The sequence below is a fragment of the Lithobates pipiens genome, unplaced genomic scaffold (assembly GCF_037356315.1).
Source record: "Lithobates pipiens isolate NorthernLeopardFrog02 unplaced genomic scaffold, aLitPip1_a1.2 Scaffold_27, whole genome shotgun sequence".
Classification (NCBI taxonomy): domain Eukaryota; kingdom Metazoa; phylum Chordata; class Amphibia; order Anura; family Ranidae; genus Lithobates; species Lithobates pipiens.
The window spans coordinates 110770610-110793195 of NW_027507788.1; the positions used below are offsets into that span (position 1 = coordinate 110770610).

The 22586-nt window shown below is 43.4% G+C and overlaps 1 protein-coding gene across 5 annotated transcripts in view; it reads right to left on the bottom strand.

The window, feature by feature from the left end:
• ARHGEF12 (Rho guanine nucleotide exchange factor 12) overlaps nt 1–22586 on the bottom strand; it is a 428628-nt gene that overhangs the window by 321436 nt on the left and 84606 nt on the right. For all 5 annotated transcript variants that reach the window (XM_077457372.1, XM_077457369.1, XM_077457370.1 and 2 more), the window contains one exon: nt 1927–2025. In XM_077457372.1, coding sequence (XP_077313498.1) covers nt 1927–2025 — 99 coding nt within the window. The remainder of the gene's footprint in view (nt 1–1926; nt 2026–22586) is intronic.

A 22586-nucleotide genomic window follows, 5' to 3' on the forward strand; every position in this document is an offset into this window, starting at 1 on the left:
TGAAGAGCTGTGTCCGTCAATTGAGGAAAGAGAAAGCAGGCTGATCATCCAACTGCACATTAGAAGGCACAGATTTAAAAGGATCAAGATCTGACAAGAGACACTTCAGTGGAAGACTAAAGAATCTTAACACCATATATTAATAATATATTAATAGGGGCCTCAAGCACTGAGGTCCAGTGAGAGGAGAACTGATTTTTGTTGTAGATGGAACCGGAACATACCTAGAACCCCTGCAATTCCAATGTGCATATTAAAGGGTCTTGAGGACGTGTTGTCTCTTGAGGTCTTAGCCTCATGCTTTAGAGCTGTAAAAGACTTTGATGAAGACTGCCCTGTAGTAACAGGAGTCCAAGAGTCTATGTTGCAGTCATCAGTCCCTGCTGGGAATACTGAAAAGTTACCTCTGTCAACAATAGAGGAGTATGGGCGGATATCACCTATTGCAGCAGGACGGTCCTCTTTATAATAACATGTTGCATCGTGTAGCCCAGTGGGCGGGAAAGCCTTGCATACTCACAAACCTAGGCAGCTGATGAAGATGAGGGTCACAGGTGGCTGGAGGTGAAGAACTCACTATAGGCAGGCAGTGGAATAGAACTGAAGGCTGCATAGCTCAAGAAGGACCTAAGAAGCAGGGACAGCAGTGGGAAAATGCTTCCTCAAAGCCAAAAGGTGGGAGAAAAGTAATGCAGGCACAAAACAGTCCACCAAGAAAATATCAGTGTACAGTTCCCTTAGTGATAACAGCGACTGTTGTAAACTGGTGGTGACAGGAATTTAAAAATGGTGGTAGCTCCCAGTGCTTTAGCCTGGCTGCCCTTACTGACCATGCAAGCCGTCGAATTGGATACACCAGAGGTTGTGCCACAGCTCAGGACTTGGATCGTGCTCTGTGGCTAACTAGCACAATACACAGAGGTCTGGGATTCATAATACAGAGACCACTCCCGAAGGTCACATTTCAAGTTAGCCCCACAATCTTCCGTCCAGCGGGGTTAGAGTTATTTTTCATCAGAGCTGAGGAACTTCCTAGGATACTAGCAAAAATGTTGGTTGGAAACCGGGTTATACAGGGCTCCTAAACCTCCTGAAGACAGTAGTATATCCCACAATTCCTGCATCCCTAATTGATGATAAAGAAAATCCTGTTGATCATTTCAAAAATGTAGAGCTGTCCTGTCCTGTCATATATGAAGGTCAGTAATTAGCCCTCCTATTTATTATCTTGGGACTGAAGAATAGGACACACTACAGTGCAACTGCGGGGTTGCACGTAAAAAAAAATAAATAAATAAATAAAAAAAATGAACAGCTCTAGGTCAGGAGCCACTGTACTAAACATGCAAGTTTAGTCCAGCAATCTCTCCACTGAGCTGTTGTATCCTGACAGGGGGGCCGCCCTTAAGCCAGAACACTCCGATCAGGGAGAGCCCTGATCGGGAGTCAATCGGCTGCTGGTTTTCCTGCATTCATGTCTGACAGAAGACGGTTTCTGTCAGACAGACTGACATACACACGGGCAGAATATCGGCCAGTATTTTTTGTACCCACAAATGGCTCCCGATATTCTGCCTGTGTGTACAGGGCTTTAGTTGTAGAGATGGGAGAGTGGGAATGTTTGAGCAGAGTCAACACCACACAGTTCTCAAAATGATGTGTTGTCAATTCACAACTATTGTTAGGAGCTGAATATGCATTTATTACAGATCAATATGTATTTTCTGTAATTGAGCCTTTAAAGGCATAAAACAGGAACAATTTTGCAGGTACTGCAGAGATGTACTGCATATGTTTTTTTATTTTTTTTTATTTTGCTCTGACATACAATAACTCACAAACACCTACCAAAAAAAAAAAAAAAAAATACAGAGAGAAGCGGAGAAGTCTTACAGGGTTTTTATGGTCAATAATGTTCACACTTACCTTCTTTAACAGACTGAACAAAAACAGGGTTATCCCCACTAACGGTTAACCCAAAGCCATTCTCATCCCTTTGAATTATCACACACCGCTGTACCAAACCTGAGGAGTGGGAAAAAAAAAACAGATTACAGAAAAGACAACAAATATTCAAAGCTACTTAAAAGGGTAAAATATGGAAAATAAGTGAGCACTATAAGGGTTCATGCACACTGGGCATAAACAGCGCTGCTTATACAAGATTTCATCTTTTTTATTCTTCAGCCTGTATAAGCAACTATATGTTAACCTAGGTGTCCATGCGCATTTGAGCGTTTAGAGTTATATTTGCAGAGGAGCGTTTTCAGGCAGAAAAAAATCCATCACAAATGGGCATTTTTTTTTTTTGCCAGAGGTCCAGTAATCTTTTCTGCCCCTAGTGTGTATGAACTGTAAAATGTTAAAGTTGGAAATAAATTAGTTATTAACAGGAGACTGGATACAATATGCATATCTAATCAATGTTTTTGAAATACTAACACAGAAAAAGCTGTAGGTTTGATTTGACACAAAGGGAATAATTCTCACACTATACAAACACAGCATAGGTTTTAGATTAAAAAAAAAAAAAAAAAAAAAGGGAAGAATGGTGAGGTCGTCAAAGATAGACATATGTTGAAGTTTCTGGTTATAAAAAAAAGGGAAAGATCAAGGCCCAATCACAGGAGACTGTCCAGCCTGCTGGAAATCCACCCACAAACACCCAGATCTGATGAGGGCCTTTACCTGGACAACTTTCACATAAATGCTCAAACTAGTTAACAATTATGTCTTTACTGTTAAAAAAAAAGTGGGATAATCTACAGTATGATCTCCCCAAGGTCTGGAAACAGAGTAAAGACTATTAAAAGAGAAGCGCTGTTTTTAGTAAAGAGTATCCTAGTGAATGCTCATATACGAGGCCTGTTGGGTGTGAAGAGGCTGTTTGACAAAAAGGAATACAGCAGTGACAAAGCAGAGAGGAGAGCGCTTTCTCCTAGAATTGTCATTTTTAGGCTGAAAAACTCCTGCATGTTGGTTTATTCTCAAGCTTTTGTCACATTAGGGACACTCAGACTCCACTTACCCTATGTAACTGATAGGGAAAGCAGAGAGCTTTAGGCCCCTTTCACACATGCCTTCAGTTTGCTTCATCAGCTCAATCATGTTATTTCAAAGAAAAATAATGGATCAGCTAACATCAGTTTTTACATCAGTTCTTTACATCCACTTAACCACTTGAGTCAAATTTTTGGTTTTGAGCTGCACGATTCTAGATAAAATGAGAATCACATTTTTTTTTGCTTAGCACAAAGCTCACGGTTCTCTCACGATTCTTGCAGCGTAACATCTTTCACATTTTCCAGCAATATTGGGCTAACTTATATTAATTATATATATATATATATTTGGGGGTTCTAAGTAATTTTCTAGCAAAAAATACAGATTTTTAACTTGTAACCAACAAGTCTCATAAAAAGGTTTAGTCGTTAAGTGGTTAAACTTCCCTCATCTACAGACCAAAGTTCATTCCTTTGTTCTAAGAACCGAGATACACATTGCATCCCTTCATTATCTCTGTGCTCAGGAATGTATTTTTTTTTTTTTTTTTACAGCTCTGGCTCTGCACGGTTTATAGAAAAAATAAATAAATAAAAAATAAAAAAAAGGAGCTGAAAATTAGATTTAAAGCCAACAATGACAATCAACATTGGCAAGTGTAGGAGCCTGTCTGTACAGACTGTCCCTCACTATATGTATATTGCTTCTCCCCCCCTCTCCTTGCAAACACTGCCGCTGCCACCACCCCCCAAATGACAGCTCCAAAACCCAAGGAAAGCAAAAGCTGGCAATTACATTTAAAAGCTGACAGTGTCAGTCAGCACTGGGAAGTAAGGGAGCCCGTCTGTATAGACTGCCCCCTCACTGTATATACTTTCTTTCTCTGACACAAATGCCTGCCCCCTCCCCACTGTAATTGGTGACTAACAACCAATGCAAAAAAACTAATGAAGAACTGACCATGTGTTAGTTTACCATTTTTTCCGTCCAAAAAAACTGATGAAAAATATGGCTTTCATCTGTTCAAAAAAACAGATGATGGAAGTAGATGAAAATAGATGATCACCCGTTTTACCATTGATGTCGTTTTTTTCATCCATCAACGGATAGATGAAAAACGGACAAACAGTCCGTATGTGTGAAAGGGACCTTAAACATTCTTTTACAACAAAAGTTTGAAGAAACTTTACTGTGAAGGGGCTGGTGTAGCCGAAAGGCAAGTGCACAAACCAATGACTTTCAAACGCTTGGTACACAGTCTAAGTTTCTGAAGTTAGGGTCTTGTAGCTACCTATGCCTATATTTTATATTTTTAAAACTTCTACAGGAAAATCACCAGTACAGCCAGTTGGAGGCAGCCTTTATATCCCATCACTGAGTATGTTCGACTAGGAAATTGACTACACAATCAAAGTTCCCCAGTAGGTTAAAATACAGTCTTCTAAACGTTTCCGCACTTTTTTTTATACTTAACCGCTTCAGCCCCGGAAGGTTTTAACCCCTTCCTGGCCAGAGCACTTTCTGCGATTCGGCACTGCATCGCTTTAACTGACAATTGCGCGGTTGTGTGACAATGCACCCAAACAAAATTAATGTATTTTTTCCCACAAATAGAGCTTTCTTTTGGTGGTATTTGATTACCTCTGCGGTTTTTATTTTTTGCTCTATAAACAAAAAAAAAACAAAAAAAGTTTTCGAAAAAAAGCGCTATATTTTTTACTTTTTGCTATAAAATCACCCAAAAATATATATTAAAAAAATTGTTTTCCTCAGTTTAGGCTGATATGTTATCTTCTACATATTTAAAAAAACAAACAAAAAAAAAAACAAAAAAAAAAACATATATTGATTTGTTTGCGCAAAAGTTATAGCGTCTACAAAATAGTAAATAGTTTTATGCCATTTTTATTGCTACATTTTATTTTACTAGTAATGGTGGTTATTTAAGATTTTTATTGGGACTGTGACATTATGGTGGACACGTCGGACAATTTTGACACATTTTTGGGACCATTGGCATTTTTACAGCAATCAGCGCTATAAAAATGCATTGATTACTGTAATGTCACTGCCAGTGAAGGGGTTAACCACTAGGGGTTAATGTGCTCCCTATTGTGTGTTCTAACTGAAGGGGGGAGGGGACTGTAGAGGAGATGACAGATCGCTGTTCACACTGTATGAACAGACGATCTTTGTTCTCCCCTCAGAGAACCGGAAAAACTGTTTACATACACAGATCCCGGTACTTGGTGTGCCTCAAGCGATTGCAGGAGCCCGGCGGTGATTGCGACTGCTGGGCACTAGTATCGGCTCCGTGGCCGAATATGTTACCGACGTAACAGGACAGCGATTCGCGCAGCCGAGCCATGTTGTCCCTCAACTGCGGCAGCTGGTCAGCCAGCAGTTAATAAAGTTAAACTGCGGAATGTTTTAGAAGATCCCTCCTATATTGTGCAGTTCTGAAAAATATTGCCTAATGTAACTGCCATATTTGCAGGACCCGGAAGCCTGGCTGAAAAACTCCTACATTGTTTCCATTTCCCCGCACTAAGTGCCAAGAAAATATCTGTTGAGTACTCGACGCCCAGCATTACAAGAGTTAAAATGCAAAAGGCCCATAGGTATGGCAATTACATTAAGCAATATTTTTCTAGAGCCACTCAAATACTTAAACGGGAAGCCCTTTGAAAGCTCTTAAAGCTTGATTTAAAGTGTTTGTAAGCCTCAGACACGAAGTATGAGCAAAGCATATCCATCTATAGTGTGTACTGTCTCAATTAAGAACATTTTTGTTTACAACTTTAACCAACTGTTTACCGAGTCACATTAGAGGTTAATAACTCTGATCAGCAGGTTTTATTTCGCTGATCACAGTTATAGAATTGTTCAAGTCTGTGGAACAATTCTGATTTAAGTTTATGGTCATAGAAGTGACCTTAGGCTTATAGGAGAGGGAGAAATTAGGTATGAGGCCCATACGGCGTATGGACTTGGCCACCTGCGGGCACTTTTTAGGACAGTACAGCGTACGGACCTGGCAGTGAAAGGGTTAAAGTGTCATCAAACTTTTTTTTAATAAAGTAAATGCAAAATATTTAATTAGTAGAATGTGTCTATCGATTAAGAACATTTACTTTGTGATTACATTCCACTTTTTTTGCGATATGGCACTGCGTTGCTTTTTTGTGCTAAAGGGTACAAGATGACTTTGCCGCATTGAGGGGCTAATGGATGGGGCCACATATTGTAAAATCTTGGATGAGAACCTTCTTCCCTCAGCCAGAAAACTGAAGATGGGTCATGAATGGGTTTTTTAGCATGACAATGACCCAAAACATACCGCTAATGCAACAAAAGAGTGACTCAAGAAGAAGCACATTAACCACCTCAATACAGTGCACTTAAACCCCCTTCCTGACCAGACCAATTTTCTGCGCTCTCACAGTTTGAATGACAATTACTCAGTCATGCAACACTGTACCCATATGAAACTTACGTATTTTTTTTCCCACACAAATAGAGCTTTCTTTTAGTGGTATTTAATCACTAGTGGGTTTTTTATTTTATTTTTTGCTATAAAGAAAAAAAAAACTAAAAACTTAAATTTTGTGGAAAAAAAATGCCTTTTTTCTTTGTTTGTCATAAACTTTTGCTAATTAGTAATTTTTCTTCATAAATTTTGGCCAAAATTTATACTACTACATATCTTTGGTAAAAATAACCCAAATTAGTGTATATTATTTGGTCTTTGTGAAAGTTAGAGAGTCTACAATCTATGGTGCCAATCACTGAAAACTGATCACATCTGATCAGGCCTTCAGTACATTAGGTGTATCTCATTTCTTGAGATGCTAACAAGTCAGGAAAGTACAAATAACCCCCAAATGACCCCTTTTTAGAAAGTAGACATTCCAAGGTATTAAGTAGCATGGTGAGTTTTTTTTTAAGTTGTCATTTTTTCCCCACAATTCTTTGCAGAATGAAGATTTTTTTTGATTTTTTTTTACAAAATTGTCATATTATCAGGTTATTTCTCACACACAGCATATGCATACAACAAATTACACCCCAAAATGAATTCTGCTACTCATCCAGAGTATGGCGATACCACATGTGTGAGACTTTTATGCAGCCTGGCCACATACAGAGCACCAACATTGAAGTAGTACCTTTAGGCGTTCTACGAGCAAAAATTACTAAATTGAAATGAGCAAATCTCATTTCACAATCACCTATTACACGTTTGAAGGCCCTGGAGCACCAGGACAATGGAATTGCCCATAAAATTACACCATTTTGGAAAGCAAACACCTCAGCGTATAATCTGTGAGGCATAATCAGTCTTTTGAACGGTTCATTTTTTTCCAGAAGTTTTTGGAAAACGTGGAAAAAAATGAAAATGCATTTTTTTTTTTTTTTTTTACACAAAGTTGTCAATTTATAAGATATTTCTAACACATAGCATGTATATAGCAAAAATTACACCCCAAAACACATTCTGCTACTCCTTTCGAGTATGGCGATACCACATGTGTAGGACTTTTACACAGCCTGGTCACATATAGAGGCCGAACATTGAAGTAGTACCTTCAGCATAAATGACACATCTCATTTCATTACTATCTATCACACTTTGAAGGTCCTGGAGCACCAGGACAGTGGAATTACCTACAAAATTACCCCATTTTGGAAAGCAAACACCCCAACGTAAATTCTATGAGGCATGGGCTGCAAATAGGTACTCTGATGTCCTGGTGACAGGTACTCGGGCACTCTGAAAGGCAGTGATAGGTACTCGGGTACTTTGATGGGCTGAGACAGGTACCCGGGTACTCGGATGGACTGAGACAGGTACCCGGGTACTCGGAAGGACTGAGACAGGTACCCGGGTACTCGGATGGACTGAGACAGGTACTCAGATGGACTGAATGAATGAATGAATGAAATACTTATATAGCGCACAATGTGAACTGAATCGCCTCTAGGCGCTGTGGCCTGAGACAGGTACTCAGATGGACTGAGACAGGTACTCAGATGGACTGAGACAGGTACTCAGATGGACTGTGAGTTACAGGTACTATGATGGGTGGTGAAAGGTCCTCTTTATTGTGGGGGGAAATCAGTGTGATTGGTGTGTACACTGTAGGCGGTAGCGAGATGTTACTGCAATCTCCTCCTCACACATCACGATCACGTTGTAAACAGCCATACCCAATGGCTGATCACCCCCCTCGGTGGCAAGCGGTGTCTTCGTGACATGCCACCACCGAAGGAACAGGTATGAGCATGCACGATCACACGCATTCCCTGTTTAAATGGGAGGACGTCATATGACGGCCTCCCGCCACAAGAGCCACGCCACCTACCCGTCATTTGACAGCTGGCGGTCGGCCAGCAGTTAAGGTCATGGAGTGGCCTAGCCAGTCTCCAGACCTTAATTGTATAGAAAATTTATGAAAGGAGCTAAAACTTCAGCTGTCAAGTGACAGCCAAGGAACCTTAAGGATTTCGAAAAGATCTGTAAATAAGAGTTGACCTAAATCCCTCCGGAGATGTATGCAAACCTGGTAAAAAGCTACATGAAACGGCTTACCTCAGTACTTGGTGGAAAAACCCTTGTTGGAAAGCACAAAGTCATGTTTTGCTTGGGGATCAAATACTTATTTTACTCACGGAATTTCAACTAAATTTATAACATCTGTATCATGAGTTTTTTGTAGATACTTCAAAGAAAATGATTTTACAGGTAAGCTGTTTTAAAAATCCTATTTTTTCAGACCACTCTGTAAACCCAAGAGATGGTTGTGTCTGAAGAAATCCCAGTAGATTGCAGCCCCTCTAGCACAAACAACCATGCCATAATATAAATAAGGGATGCATCGAATGGGTTTTTTGCTGCCGAAACTGATACCAAACATGAAAAATATACTAGGCCGAAAACCAAAACCGAAAATGACTGTTTTTAAAAAAATATTTTTATACAGGAGATGGTCAGAGACCAGGGACATGGTATAGGAGACACTAGAATATGATAAAATTTGTTACGGTTTGAAAATTCAACCAGATATTACATTTTATCAGAGCGGCGCTCCTGTCAAGCTAAACACATTGGCTGACATATGTACTTAACCATATGCGATCAATAAATACAATATTTAAAACACAGGCACAATGACCAAGGAATAAATAGTAGAATGATAAGAGTGAATGACAGAGAAAAAAAGTCCATAATGAGTTTGATTGGTGGACCTAAAGAAGTCTGCTGGCGAGTGAAGCTTTCACCAAAATCCTCGACATCATGTATTGGTGTATGAGGCAGGATATCGTGGTTGTTTGAAGCTCATTTTTATCATCAGTCCAAAGTGTTTGAACCCCAACGGGGTGTGTGGAGCACATGTGGAGGATTGTGGCGAAAGGTGCACTCGCCAGCAGACTTCTTTAGGTCCATCGATGTAACTCATTACAGACTTTTTTCTCTCTATCATTCACTCTATTATCATTCTACTAGTTATTCCTTGGTTGTTGTGCCTGTGTATTAAATATTTTATTTATTGATTGCATATGTTTAACCACTTCAATACCAGGCACTTAGACACCTTCCTGCCCAAGCCAATTTTCAGCTTTCAGCACTAACAATTTGAATGACAATTACGCGGTCATACATTTTACTCAAACAAATTTATTTATCATTTTGTTCCCACAAATAAGAGCTTTCTTTTGGTGGTATTTGATCACCTCTGCAATTTTTATATTTTGTGCAACAAATAAAGACCGACATTTTTGGGGGAAAAAAACAAGTTTTTCTTTGTTTCTGTTAAATTTTTGTAAATAAGTAAGTTTTCTTCTTCAATGACGGGTACTGATATGGCTGCACTGACGGGCACTGATGAACACCAATAGGGTGGCACCAATGAGGTGGTACTGATGAGGTGGCACTGATGGGCAATGATAGGTGACACTGGTATGCAGCACTGATGGGCACTCATAGGCGGCACTGATGACAGATGGGTGGCCTTGCTGGGCATCACTATTTTTATTTTGTACATGATGGTGCCAGTCAGTGCCCATTTGTGGGTACTGATTGGCACAGATTGGGCTGTCATTTGCACATGTGGATGGCCATGGGTTACATACCTGGCCATCCACATGTTGCTCGCATCCCCGGGGGCTTCCCTGGTGGTGCAGTGTGGTCATCCGAGGGGGGGGGGCTGCGCTGATAAAAAGAAAAAAAGAAGCAAATATCAGGAACCCCCCCCCCGTCAGGAGAGTTGCCGATCGGCTCTCCTCTACTCCAGTCTGCCTGACTTGAGTGAGGAAAAGCCGATCAACGGCTTTTCCTGTTGACACCGTGATCAGCTGTGATTGGACACACCTCAGACTGACATACCGCTCCCCCGATCGCCGTGAAGCACGCCCCCACGGGCATGTAGCGGCATTTTATCCTGAAGGACGTCATATGACGCCCAGTCAGAATAACAGAATCACTTCCCGGACGTCAATCTGCTATTGACCGGACGGGAAGTGGTTAAGTACATATGTTAGCCAGTCAATGTGTTTTTTGTTTGTCTCAAACAGAAAGGTTATTCAGGCAAAACATTTCAGACACCCGCTCAAAGTTAGGTACATCGGGGGGGTTTCATTTGGTTCAATTAGCCTCACATGGGGTTTCAAAGTATACGATCATACACCAAGTCTACTGCCGCTCTGCCGCACTGCCGAGCTGCTGCTCGAGTTTGACCCTAGGAGGTTTCGCAAGCTATATGAATGATCTAAAAATGTAATTAATAATTCTGAACTTCCTCAAAGAGATGAACATTGGGGAGTTGTGCAACACGTAGAGTTTGGCATAATAATCATCTTTGTTAGATTTATCCTTCCTACTGGAGATAATTTCAACCTACTCCACACCTTGACCTGATCGCGACACCGGTTAACCAGAGGGGTCAGGTTTAAATTAACATAGTCCAGTGGGCGCGCTGTAACCTGTATACCTAGATATTTAAGGGATGCAGATACTGGGATATCCTGTAAAGTCTGTTGGTCCAGGCGGGGCTCCCTGTCCAGGAGTAAGAGGGAGGACTTGATCCCGTTAACAACAAGACCAGAGTATCTCCCAAATAGTCCTATGACTTTCATTGCTTCCGTCAATGAAGTGGATGTATCCCCAAGGAGCAGCATAATATCAGCATACATTAGTACCTTTTCCTGGAGGTCCCCATAATGAAATCCCTGTATTGTGGGGTTATCCCGTATTAGGGCAGCTAGGGGCTCGATGGCCATAGCAAAAAGGAGGGGAGACAGGCGGCAACCCTGCCTCATGCCTCTATGTAGATAAAATGGTGGCGAAATCCTCCCTCCCTAATTGCCGCTAATGGTGATTAATATAATAGTTGCACCCAGGAGATAAACCTGTCACCAATTCCTAATTTACTCATTACTGCCCACAAGTACTCCCACTCAACGCTGTCAAATGCATTGTGGGTGTCTAGTGACAGCAGTGATCAGTCCCTCTTGTTATCCACCCTGGAATAGATATTTGCGGTCGACTTTTGGGGCATAAACCCCCATTGGTCCGAGTGTATTATAGTGGAGATGACTCTGTTCAATCTTATTGCAAGTACGTTGGCTAGTATCTTAATGCCATTTTGTAAAAGGGATATAGGCCGATAGGAGCCTGGGTCAAGTGGGTCTTTATTTGGCTTAAGTATTAATACTATATTTGCCCTGGTCATTGAATGAGGGAGGTTGCCTGTCTCAAATGCTGCGTTAAATACCTTTAATAGGTGCGGGAGTATATGTTCTCCGTATTGTTTGTATACCTTAATGGGGAGGCAATCATCCCCCAGAGCCTTAGAATTAGGGAACAAACTGGTCGCAGTCTCAAACTCCTCTAGGGTCAAGGGGGCATCCAGCGCCTCCCTGGCTGAGACGGTTATGCTTCGGTAGGGGGACTGTATCTAGGTAGTCATTTAAGGAATCTATTGAGTATGTTTGCTTAGACTCATATGAAGAAGAATAGAATCATACAAGTTCAGACATAATTTGATCTGGGGAGTTGGCCACCCCACCCAAGTGGGTACGCAGTGCTCCAATGGAGGGGGACATCTGATGAGAACGAACTATAGTTGCCAAAATGCGACCAGTATGCTCTCCCTCCTCATAAAATGCGGCCCTCTGGAAGAATCTCTTCCTCTCTGCCACTGAGGCAGTGGTCCTGTACAGCGCATCTTGCGCCGAGAGCCATGCCTCCCTATTAAACACTGTTTTATCTGCAATAAATTTACTCTCCAGGTCCTCCGCCACCTGTTCTATTTCCTCCCTCTGAGCATTTGCCTTTTTAATGGCTTGAATTTTCGTTAATAAAAAGGCCCCGCAGAACAGCCTTGAAGGCTTCCCAGGTCACGGCCGCAGACTCATCTGCGACATGAATACGCCAGAAGTCTGAAATATGCAATTCCATCTGCTCATGGGAAGGGAAGAGTTTTAACCAAAAAGCATTAATTTTCCATGGAGCCCTAGTCACCCCAGAGGGAGGACGTACCTCCAGAGTCGCCACCAACGGGGAGTGATCCGGCCTACTCCTGAGGGCATAAGTCACTTCAGAGATATGTCGTTCAGCTGCATATGAACACAGGCATAAATCTATCCCAGACAGTGAAGAATAACTCTTGAGAAGCACGAGAATTGTTTTGCATCTGGGTTTTTAGCTCTCCGTGGGTCCATCCAGCCCACCTCCTCTATACATTTCCGAAGGGCTGTACGGTGTGCCCCCCCCCCCCCCCCCCCACCACCGGGGGATGCTTGTCTAAAAGCGGGTCTGTGTATCCATTGAAATCCCCTAAGGCATACAACGGCACCTCCGGGAATCTCACCTGGAAGTTTACCAGAGGTCTGACTACCTGGTTAGTATACGGGGGGGGGGGGGGGGGTCACATACACAAAGGCAAGAATACATTTAAGCGTACACAACCTACACATATGAAAGACATATTTCCCCTCTGTGTCAATCTTGGACCCAAGCTCCTCGTAGTCTATGGAGCTATGTATCAGAACACTCACACCCCTAGAATAAGAAGTGTGAGTGGAGTGATAAACCCTACCCACCCATTGGTAGCTGAGACAGGACACAGTCAGCCGTAAGATGGGTCTCCTGAAGGGTGCAAATGGCTGGGAGAAGTTTCCTCATCAAGGATGACACCATGGTCCGCTTCAGGGGGTCTTGTAATCCCCTAATGTTCCAGGACAGTACTGTCACATTTGTCATCTCTGAGTGTCAAAGGGCAAACTTACAGGGGGAGACCCCTGCTTGTGATGGATTTTCCAAAAGTGACGATGGGGAGCCCTCCCGCCATACCTGTGCCACCCATCAAGAAGTGAGACAGTCCAAACGGTAAAGGTAGAAGGCAGTGGCCCTACTTTTTTTTTTTTTTCAGAGCGGTCGGAGTACAGAAAACACCCTTTACGCACAAAGGTGCGTTGAACAGATATGCTTGTCTCATCTGGTGGAGGTCAACAGTCAGCATAGGCCCGACACATCTGAGAGCATACATTTTTTGTAATCCAGGACACTGGTGTGTCGTTAGGGATAACATAACTTTCTGGGACAACTGGTCCCTCCAACCTATGATAAGGTCATTATCAACAGAAGCACATTTGCTAGAGCTCCATGACAGGTGTATTACCAGGAGCAAACTCTTTTCCAAACTCGAGTTGTGTGGAAGTAATAATTTTATATTTCCAGCTTTTCCCTTGTCCAAGGTGGAAGTGCGACTTGGCCTGTAATTTTCATCAGGTATATCAATCTTCATCTGCCCCGGGTCTCTGGGCTTTTTCGTTGGCATCTAACCAGTACGAGGCCTCGGCTGGATGTTCAAAGACGTGGGCCTGGCCCTATAATGCGATTCTGAGTTTTGCAGGATACAACATTGAATAGGGGGCTTGCAGCTTCTGCAGGCGTTTTTTTAACTTCAGAGAAGCGGGATCGACTTTTCTGCACCGCGGCGGGAAAGTTCAGGTAAAATGAAACCCTGGTGCCATTAAACTGAACGCTCCTCTTTTCCCTAGCCAGTCTTAGGATAATTTCTCTGTCCCTGTAGTTCAGTAGACGTGCCAATATCAGGCGCGGAGGGTGGCCTGGTGGGAGAGGTCTCATTGGCACTCTGAGCCCTCTCCACTGCATATAAATGTGTAAAAGCCTCCTTGCCAAAAAACATACGTTAGCCATTTGTCTATGAATTGCGTGGGGTCACGGCCCTCCACCTTCTCTGGGAGTCCAACTATGCAAACGTTATTGCGCCTGAGGTGATTCTCAAAATCTTCAGCTCGCAAGTCAGTGGCCCTGGCTAGGTGGGTAGTGGACTGGGCTTCCCTTATCATAGGAAGCTCATCTTCCAATTCACTAATCCTGCTCTCCATCGCGGTGGTTCTTTCACATATTTTCTGAACGTCTTGTTTTAGCAGGCTCTTTTAATCCCCCAAAGCTTTCTTTTATATTATTTACAGAGGTAGTGCATTTGTTCACAGCTTTCAGAATGGTAGCAAGTGTGGGCTGCGCACCCCCCCTCCTGCTCCGGGTCCTCCTGCTCCACTACAATGTCTGTACTAATATTAGCATGCTCCATCATGGCGTCAGCTCCCTGCTCTCTCCCCCCTTCCTCCATGTCAGCGTCATTAGGGGCAGAGCAATCCTCCACAGGTTGAGGCTCTGCCTGCCCTGATTTCCCAGTCATTTTATGGGCATAATATCTCATATCCTTGGGGCGAACGCTGGGGTTCTCCCTGGGGTATTTAAGCTGTTTACTCACTGCGTCCTTCTTCCCATCTGCTCCAAGGGCGTTCTGTGTGGAGGACGGAGCGGCGCCATTTTTGGGATTCATCCTTTGTCCCTCCGATATTTTTCACGAGTCATCATAACCACCAAGCAGGCAGGGATAACAGCGGAGTGTGGCGGGGATGTTCCTGGGGTGAGGCAGTGCAAATCGGGCGCGGTACAATGCCAGAAACCGGATCAATTCAGGATCTAGCCGAGAGCTCTGTGATAAAGCGACTGCTCACATGCCATGCTGGCCACGCCCCCCAGTCAATGTGTTTAGTGTGACAGGAGCGTCGTTCTGATAAAATTTCATATCTGGTTGAATTTTCAAACAGTAACAAACTTTATCATATTCTAGCATTTACTTTGTTTTTAAGTGGCCGCTGAATAAACACATAGGTGTTTTTTAAATTTTAAACATTTGTTGCCTTCATTTTAATTTGTATTGCCTATATGATCCAAACTAGAAACCATCAGGGCTGAGATAGGAGCAAGTAAGGGTCGGTTTTAGATATTTTTCTTCCTTTTGTAATATAGTAGAGGAGACGGTCAGAGAATGCAGACTTAGTGCAAGAGACAGTCAAACTGCAGACATTCTACAAGAGATCAACGCAGCCTCGCCAGTTTCCCTCATGCAGCCTGCCAGTGCTCATCATATGCAGCTTGCCTGTGTCTGGATGCAGCCTCATCCATGCCCAGATCAGAGCAGCATCTCCGTGTGTCCTGGAGCTGTGACTTGAATTGCCCGGGAAGCTGCAGTAACAATGTCCCGCTTCCTGTAATCATGTCACGCCGATTCAATGTCCCGCCATTGGATCAGTGTGCCATCTGTCACACATTGTTACTGCAGCATCCCGGGAAAATCAGCTTTGTGACATACAGAGATGCCATTCTGTGGGGAGGGAGGAGAGGAGGAGGGAAGACTGGGGCTAGCCATGAAGATGCCCCCGCAATGGGCGCACCAGGGGGTGGTCGGCCCCATTATCGGCAAGATTTTTATTTTGGCAATGCTCCGAAAACACAATTTTCGGCCGATATGTTTTGACGGACAACATTTCGGTGCATCCCTAAAATGAATAAATATTATATACATATATATATATATATATATATATATATATATATATATATATACACACACACACACACACACACACACATACACACACACACACACATACACACACACACACACACACACACACTATATCTGTAAGTCCTAGTTTTTGTTTTCTTTGCAAGTAAGGTTTTTCTGTTTTCAGAAAATGACATAACACGTTTATTTATATGAGTATAGCCAAATACTTCTCCTGTGGATCACAAGACTGCAGTTCGTTCAGCACTCTTGTGACCCACTCTCAGCAGACAGCGAGCTGAAATCACAGAGCCGTTCCTGACTCCATGAAGAATCGCAACCATATGGCCAGGAAAATGCTGGCAACTTAAAGAGGGATTCCACCAAAAAAAAATATATATATATTAAAAGCCAGCAGCTATAAATACTACAGCTGCTGACTTTTAATAAATGGACACTCACCTGTCCCGGGTTCCAGCGATGCCGGCAGCCGAGGCCGATCGATCGCTCGGCCCTCGGCTGCTGCCGCCACCATTCTAGGTGAGGGAATCAGTAAGTGAAGCGAATCGGCTTCACTTCCCGGTTCCCTACTGCACATGCGCGAGTTGCGCTGCGCAATAGGAAATCTCCGCGCTGTCACTGGGACCCGTGTGTGTCCCAGCAGACAGCGCGGCAGGGCAGGAAATGGCGTAGACTCCCACGGGAGTCTATGCCCGGAAGTGGGTGTAAATACCTGTCTTTGACAGGTATCTCCACCCCCCCCCCCCCCTGAAAGGTGTCAATTGTGACACCGGAGGGGGGGAGGGATCCGATCAGTGGAGGTTCCACTTTAGGGTGGAATCCCGCTTTAAGTAGCCCGCCTGCCAGTTCTCTACTCCTGGAATGAAGATTGCCGATATGCATGGCACATGTTTTTCTGCCCAGATTAGGATGTGTTTACCTCTCCCTGGGCTGCACGAGACCTGGTAACCCCTTAGTGATTGATATAAGCCACTGCTGTGGCATTGTCGGATTGGATCCTAATAGGACAACCCTGCAACCTGAATGTACAGGTCTTTAGGGCTAGGTACACCGCACGAATCTCTAGAATGTTGATGGGTAAGATCCTCTCAGTTTTGGACCATCTCCCTTGGACAGTCGTCTCTTCCAGAACTGCTCCCCAACCCGAAAAAGGTTAGCATCTATTGTTACCATTTTTCAGGTAACTGGTAAAAAAAGATTTTCCTTTCCGCAGATTCTCGGGTACCAACCATCAACTGAGGCTCTGACGCACTATTGGTGACAAGCGCATCGAAAAAAATCTAGCACCTGGACTTTCTTGTTCCAGGCAGACAGGATACTGTTTTGCAGCAGTCTCGAATGAAACTGAGCATAGGTTACCACTTGGAAAGAAGCCAACATCTTTCCCAACAACCTCATAAAGGGCGAATAGAAGGACCCTTCCTGACTACCTGAACCAGCTCCTTTATGGCACAGATTTTTGCCTGGGGTAAAAACACCCTCTTCTGGGTTGGATCTATGATCAGACCCAAGTACCCTAATCTTCTTACTGGTTTAAAAAAAAAAAAATAACTAAATCAGTCTATTAAGAGCAGGTCGTCCAGGTACGCTATAACCAATATACCCTGGGACCTTAATCTGGCCAGAGGAGCAGCCAGAACCTTTGTGAACACCCGAGGTGCACTACCTAGACCGAAAGGCAGAGCTACAAACTGAAAATGACATTTTTCCACTCCGAAACGCAGATATTTCTGATGAGCGGGGAAAATGGGTACATGCAGGTATGCATCCTTGATGTCTATTGATGCCAGAACTTCTCCTTGTAGTATGTAGACTACTGATCGCATTCATTCCATGCAAATAGATCATATTTTTTAGGAACCGGTTTAGATCGTTGAGATTTAGGATGAGTCAGAAATCTTCACTTCGCTTTGGCACTGTGAAAAAGGTTTGAATAAAACTCCAATCCCTGGCTCTTGCATGGGAACTACCACAATTACTTTTTGCAACAAAAGTTGCGCCAATGCTTGAAAGACTTCTTTTAATATGTGTCTTTGGAAACATTTGATCTGAAGAAACGAGGAGATGGGAATTCCGGGAACTCTAGTTTGTAACCTAGAGTTATTGTGGAGACCACCCATCTGTCCTGAAAATCCTCCTGCCAGACCCTTGAGAACTGTAGCAGTTTTTCCCACTGGAATGAGCAAGGGCGCCCCTTCATAAAGAGGCTTTAGCATTCTGATTTTCTCCCACAGGACTTCTTTTGTCCCTGGGGTTGACTGAGTTTTACCCCTTGAGCCTGAAGGTGGAGGCTGTCATGACTGCCTGGAGGCTGAGCCCCTGGCACTGGAGAAAGAGCTTGTTTAAATTAGGGACTTTTACTCCTTTTCTTAACTGGCAAAAGGGTACTTTTTCCACTTGAGATTTTCTGGATATAATTGTCCAAATCCTCCCCATACAGCCTTGCATCACTGAAAGGAAAACAAACCAAGAAGATTTTTTACATGGCGTTTTGGCTGACCAATTTCTCAACCATAGAATTCTACGCATATGCACCAACCCAAGCATAAGGCGAGAGGTCTGGAGGATAGAATCTCTGATTGCGTTAACTGCAAAAGACAAAGCCGCCAGCAGGTTGGCTAACTCCTGGGCCTGCTGGTTCAGGGAAAACCTTGAGCACCTGCTTCAAGTTGTCTCAAGGATTGACATACCCCAATCGCCACCACTGCAGGTTGAGTTACTGAACCCGCCAAGGAAAAAAGGTTTAACTGGAATTCCAATTTTTTATTGTTTGGATCTCTAAGCATTTGAGTGTTGTCAACAGGACAAGACTTTTATTCACAGAGGATATAGCGGCGTCAATTGCCAGTATACCCCATCTCTTTGTGAATTTTTCCTCCACAGGATGAAGTGTTGAAAACTTTTTAGGAGGGGAAAAAAATGGTTATCTGGGTGATCCCACTCACAATAAATAAGCTTTTCCAGCAAGAAATGAACAGGAAACGCATGTGCAGTTTGAGGAGGCTTCAGTGAACCCAAACAAGATGTGGGTTTTTCAACCGACTCAGTTACGAGTAACTTAAGTGTGTACAGACCATTCCAGTAAGAGATTGCACCAGCAATTTCTCAGCCTGTGAAGCTGAAGAGAGTCCTTCCCCACTTGAGAAGAGGAGTCATCAGTCTCATCTCAGTCCTCTGAGGGGGATTTGTCTCCCCTTTCCCAGAGTTCCTCTGTTTGAGTGTCCTGGGTGGAAAGAGGGGACCTAATAAGTTTTCTTCCACATTGTGAAAATGCGATTGAGGCCATTAATCTTTCCTCTAATCCACTTATGGTCGTATTTGTACCTCCCCCTTCTGCCCATAGTGCCAAGCAAAAATGCAGAGGTACTACCAGAAATGCATCCACTGTTGAGCAAAATAGACCAGCAACTGCCACTGCTATCAAGGCTCAGTTTGATGCCAAGTAAATATTTGCCTGGGAATTCCTGTGCCACCCACACTCGCATGCCCGTCTGCTCTGTGTCCCTCCTTGAGCTGTGTGCACCTGCAAAAGAGTGCACTTATTAGCTTTGTATAGCCCGCGTTGTGGGCGTTAAACCACGCCGACATCACGCTAAAGCTCTGCCCCCCCTCCTCCGACCACCCCTTCCGTCCCCCCCTTGTCTTTTTTCAAAAAAGAGACTGCTTTTCCCACGGGAGCCAAGGGCTCTGATCCTGATCGGATCGCACATGGATGGGAGACTGAGGCTGAGGAGAGAGTAGGGCCGGTGGATGGAAAGCCGCCGTAATGGCGGCGGCGGGAGGCAGTGTGGCATACTGCCGACTTTCCCTGTGGCCTCTAACCTGAAGGAAGCTGTGGGGGGACATTTCAGACAAGAAAAAAAAACCCTTCCCACATCCTACCTGGAGCATGGGCTCAGAGGTGCATGCAGTTTGGACACAGATGAGACTGACAAACATGGAAAGGTACGTGCTCTTGACAGCCCCCAGTGGCGACTTTAGGCATAGCATACATTTACTTAAAGGAGAAAACCCACAAGAATTAGAAACATTCCTTAGGAATCCCCCTTACCTTATCCAGGTGCAGGGTTCTGTGGTAACAGACCCAATCTTCACCTCTCACAGTGAGCTCTGTTTAGAAAAGCCTTCAGGTACTGGGGCGCCCTTTTTATTGGGGGATCCGCAGCTCTGGGTCTGTAAAGCAAACCTCCAGAAATATGTCTGAAAAAAAAAAAATACTGGATCCCGGGGTCCAGCTCTCTAACAAAGAGAAGCATTACAGGCAAAACCAGGTACCATTCAATTCGGCCTAAAAAGAGACTTTGAATGGATCCAGTTGCATGGCTTGCCCCAGTAAGGATTATTCCGACAGAGTTCAGCACAGCACATCTTTACTCATGACCAACACCTAAGACACCGGCGAAAAAAACTGAGGTACTCCCAGTAAGGGGAGGGGTTATATAGGGGGCTAAACTTCCTGTCTAGGGTGTGACCATCACCTAGTGGTGCCTATATAACCCATCAGTAAATACCGTGGCTCTGTGTCCCGTGATGTATGAAAAAAAAAATACATACATTTACTTTTTCACTTAAATGGCAAAAACTCTTTTTTACTAGAAATTCTTTGGATATTTTATCCAAAATATCCTCAGATAGCCGTTTTACCACAATGACATTTAGTGAAGGGCACAAGGCCCAAATGATAGAATCTGTCATAGCAATTATTGCAAACATAAAGCTGCCTCCTAGACCTGCTGAGCAGGGTAACCTTGAACACCTGTTTAAACAGTTTTTTCAACAAATAACCAATTACAGTTTTTTTTTTTGTTTTTGCTTTTGTTTTTTTAAATAGGAATTACAACCTTTTATCCATTGGATCCCTAAGTATTTGAATATTGTCTGCGGGACAAGTCAAAATTACTCACAAAGGATATAGTAGCGTTAATTGCTGGCATACCCTACTTAAGAGAATTTTCTCTACCATAGGGTAAAGTGTGAAAACTTTTTTAGAAAGGAAAATAATGCTTATATGGGTGATCCCCCAGATACAAAAAACTTTTCCAACAAAGAATGGACAAGAAAAAGCATGCACAGCTTGAGGAGGCTTTAGCGAACCCACTCAGTTAAGGGTACATAAATGTGGAGCGGATCAGCAAGAGTTTGTACCATCAATCTTACAGATTGTGAAAGATGACTCTCCTCAAAAGAGGAGTCATCGGCCTCACCAAGGTTCCCTGAGGGAATTAGTCTTCTCCTGCCCCTAGCTCCTCAGTCTGAGGGTCCTAGGAAAACGCAAGAGAACCTGTCGCATCTTGGCCACACCAGGATGCAATTAAAGTCACTAAAAAATTCTTTTTTTTTTAAACCACCATGGCTGAGGAAAAAAATAAATAAATAGTAAAATGAACGGAACGGGGGCTGCAATGTTGAAAACATTTCATGGGCCCGATGCTCACTGTGACCAGCCACCCCCTCTCAGGGGAGGATGCCATTTGTGGAGTAGGTTTTCCAGAGCTTAAGCTTTTAGCTCCTTTTTTTTTGGAGGCATTTCAACCCCCCCCCCCCCCCGCCTTTTGAACATAACCCGATGCACAAAGCAGAGGTACTACCATCAGAAATCGCATCCGCTGCTTGAGCAATTGTCAGCCACTGCCGCCATTAATGCTCAGCCTGATGCAAATAGTAAACGTGTAAAAAAAAAAAATTAATGCCTGTGTCACCAAACCCCTTTCATGCCCCTCTACGCTTGTGTCCCTCCGCAGCTTGCAGCAGTAACCAGTGCATTAAAAAACACATTTTCCCGTTGGAGGATGCCAACGCAGTGCTGAGCCCTGCCCCCTGTCACCAATGGCCCCCCTCATCTTTTTTTTTTTTTAAAGAGATTTCCCAATCGAGTGGGGGCCTCTGACCCTATGGGATCGTACAGTGATGGGGAAAAATGGAAAGGAGGGAGCCTGAAAGCCACCGAGTATGGGTGGCGTGCCGTTTGTTTTTTTTGTTGTTGTTTTTCTCCTGCCGCTTCTTCCTCGTGAGCTTAAGCACCTTAAGGATCTTAATGACTTACCATAATTCAGCATTCATAATTACCACGAATTCAGAGCTCTACCAGAAAATCCTAAAGGAGAATGTCCGGCCATCAGTTCGTGACCTCAAGCTCTAAGTGAGCTTGGGTTATGCAGCAGGACAATGATCTGAAACACAACAGCAAGTTCACCTCCAAATGGTTCAAAGCAAAATTTAGGGTTCGGAGTGGCCTAGTCAAAGCCTGGACTTAAATCCAATTGAGATGCTTACACGGACCGTTCATGCTGGAAAACCCTCCAATGTGGCTGAATTAAAACAATTCTTCAAAGAATGTGATAGACTCATTGCCAGATATGGGAAATGCTTGAATGCATTTGTTGCCAAGGATGGCACAACCAGTTATTAGGTTTAGGGGGCAATTTCTTTTTCACATAAAGCCAGGCAGGTTTGGACAGCTTTTTTGCCTAAATAAATTAAACCATCATTTAAAAACTGCATTTTGTATTTACTCGGGTTATCTTTGTGTAATGATCCGAGTCATTTAGGTGTGACAAATACGCAAAAAAATTTAAAATCAGAAAGGGGGCAAATACTTTTTCACATATTTGAGCTATTTTGCAAGGAAGAATGGGCAAAAATGTCACTTTCTAGATGTACAAAGCTGGTAGCTTT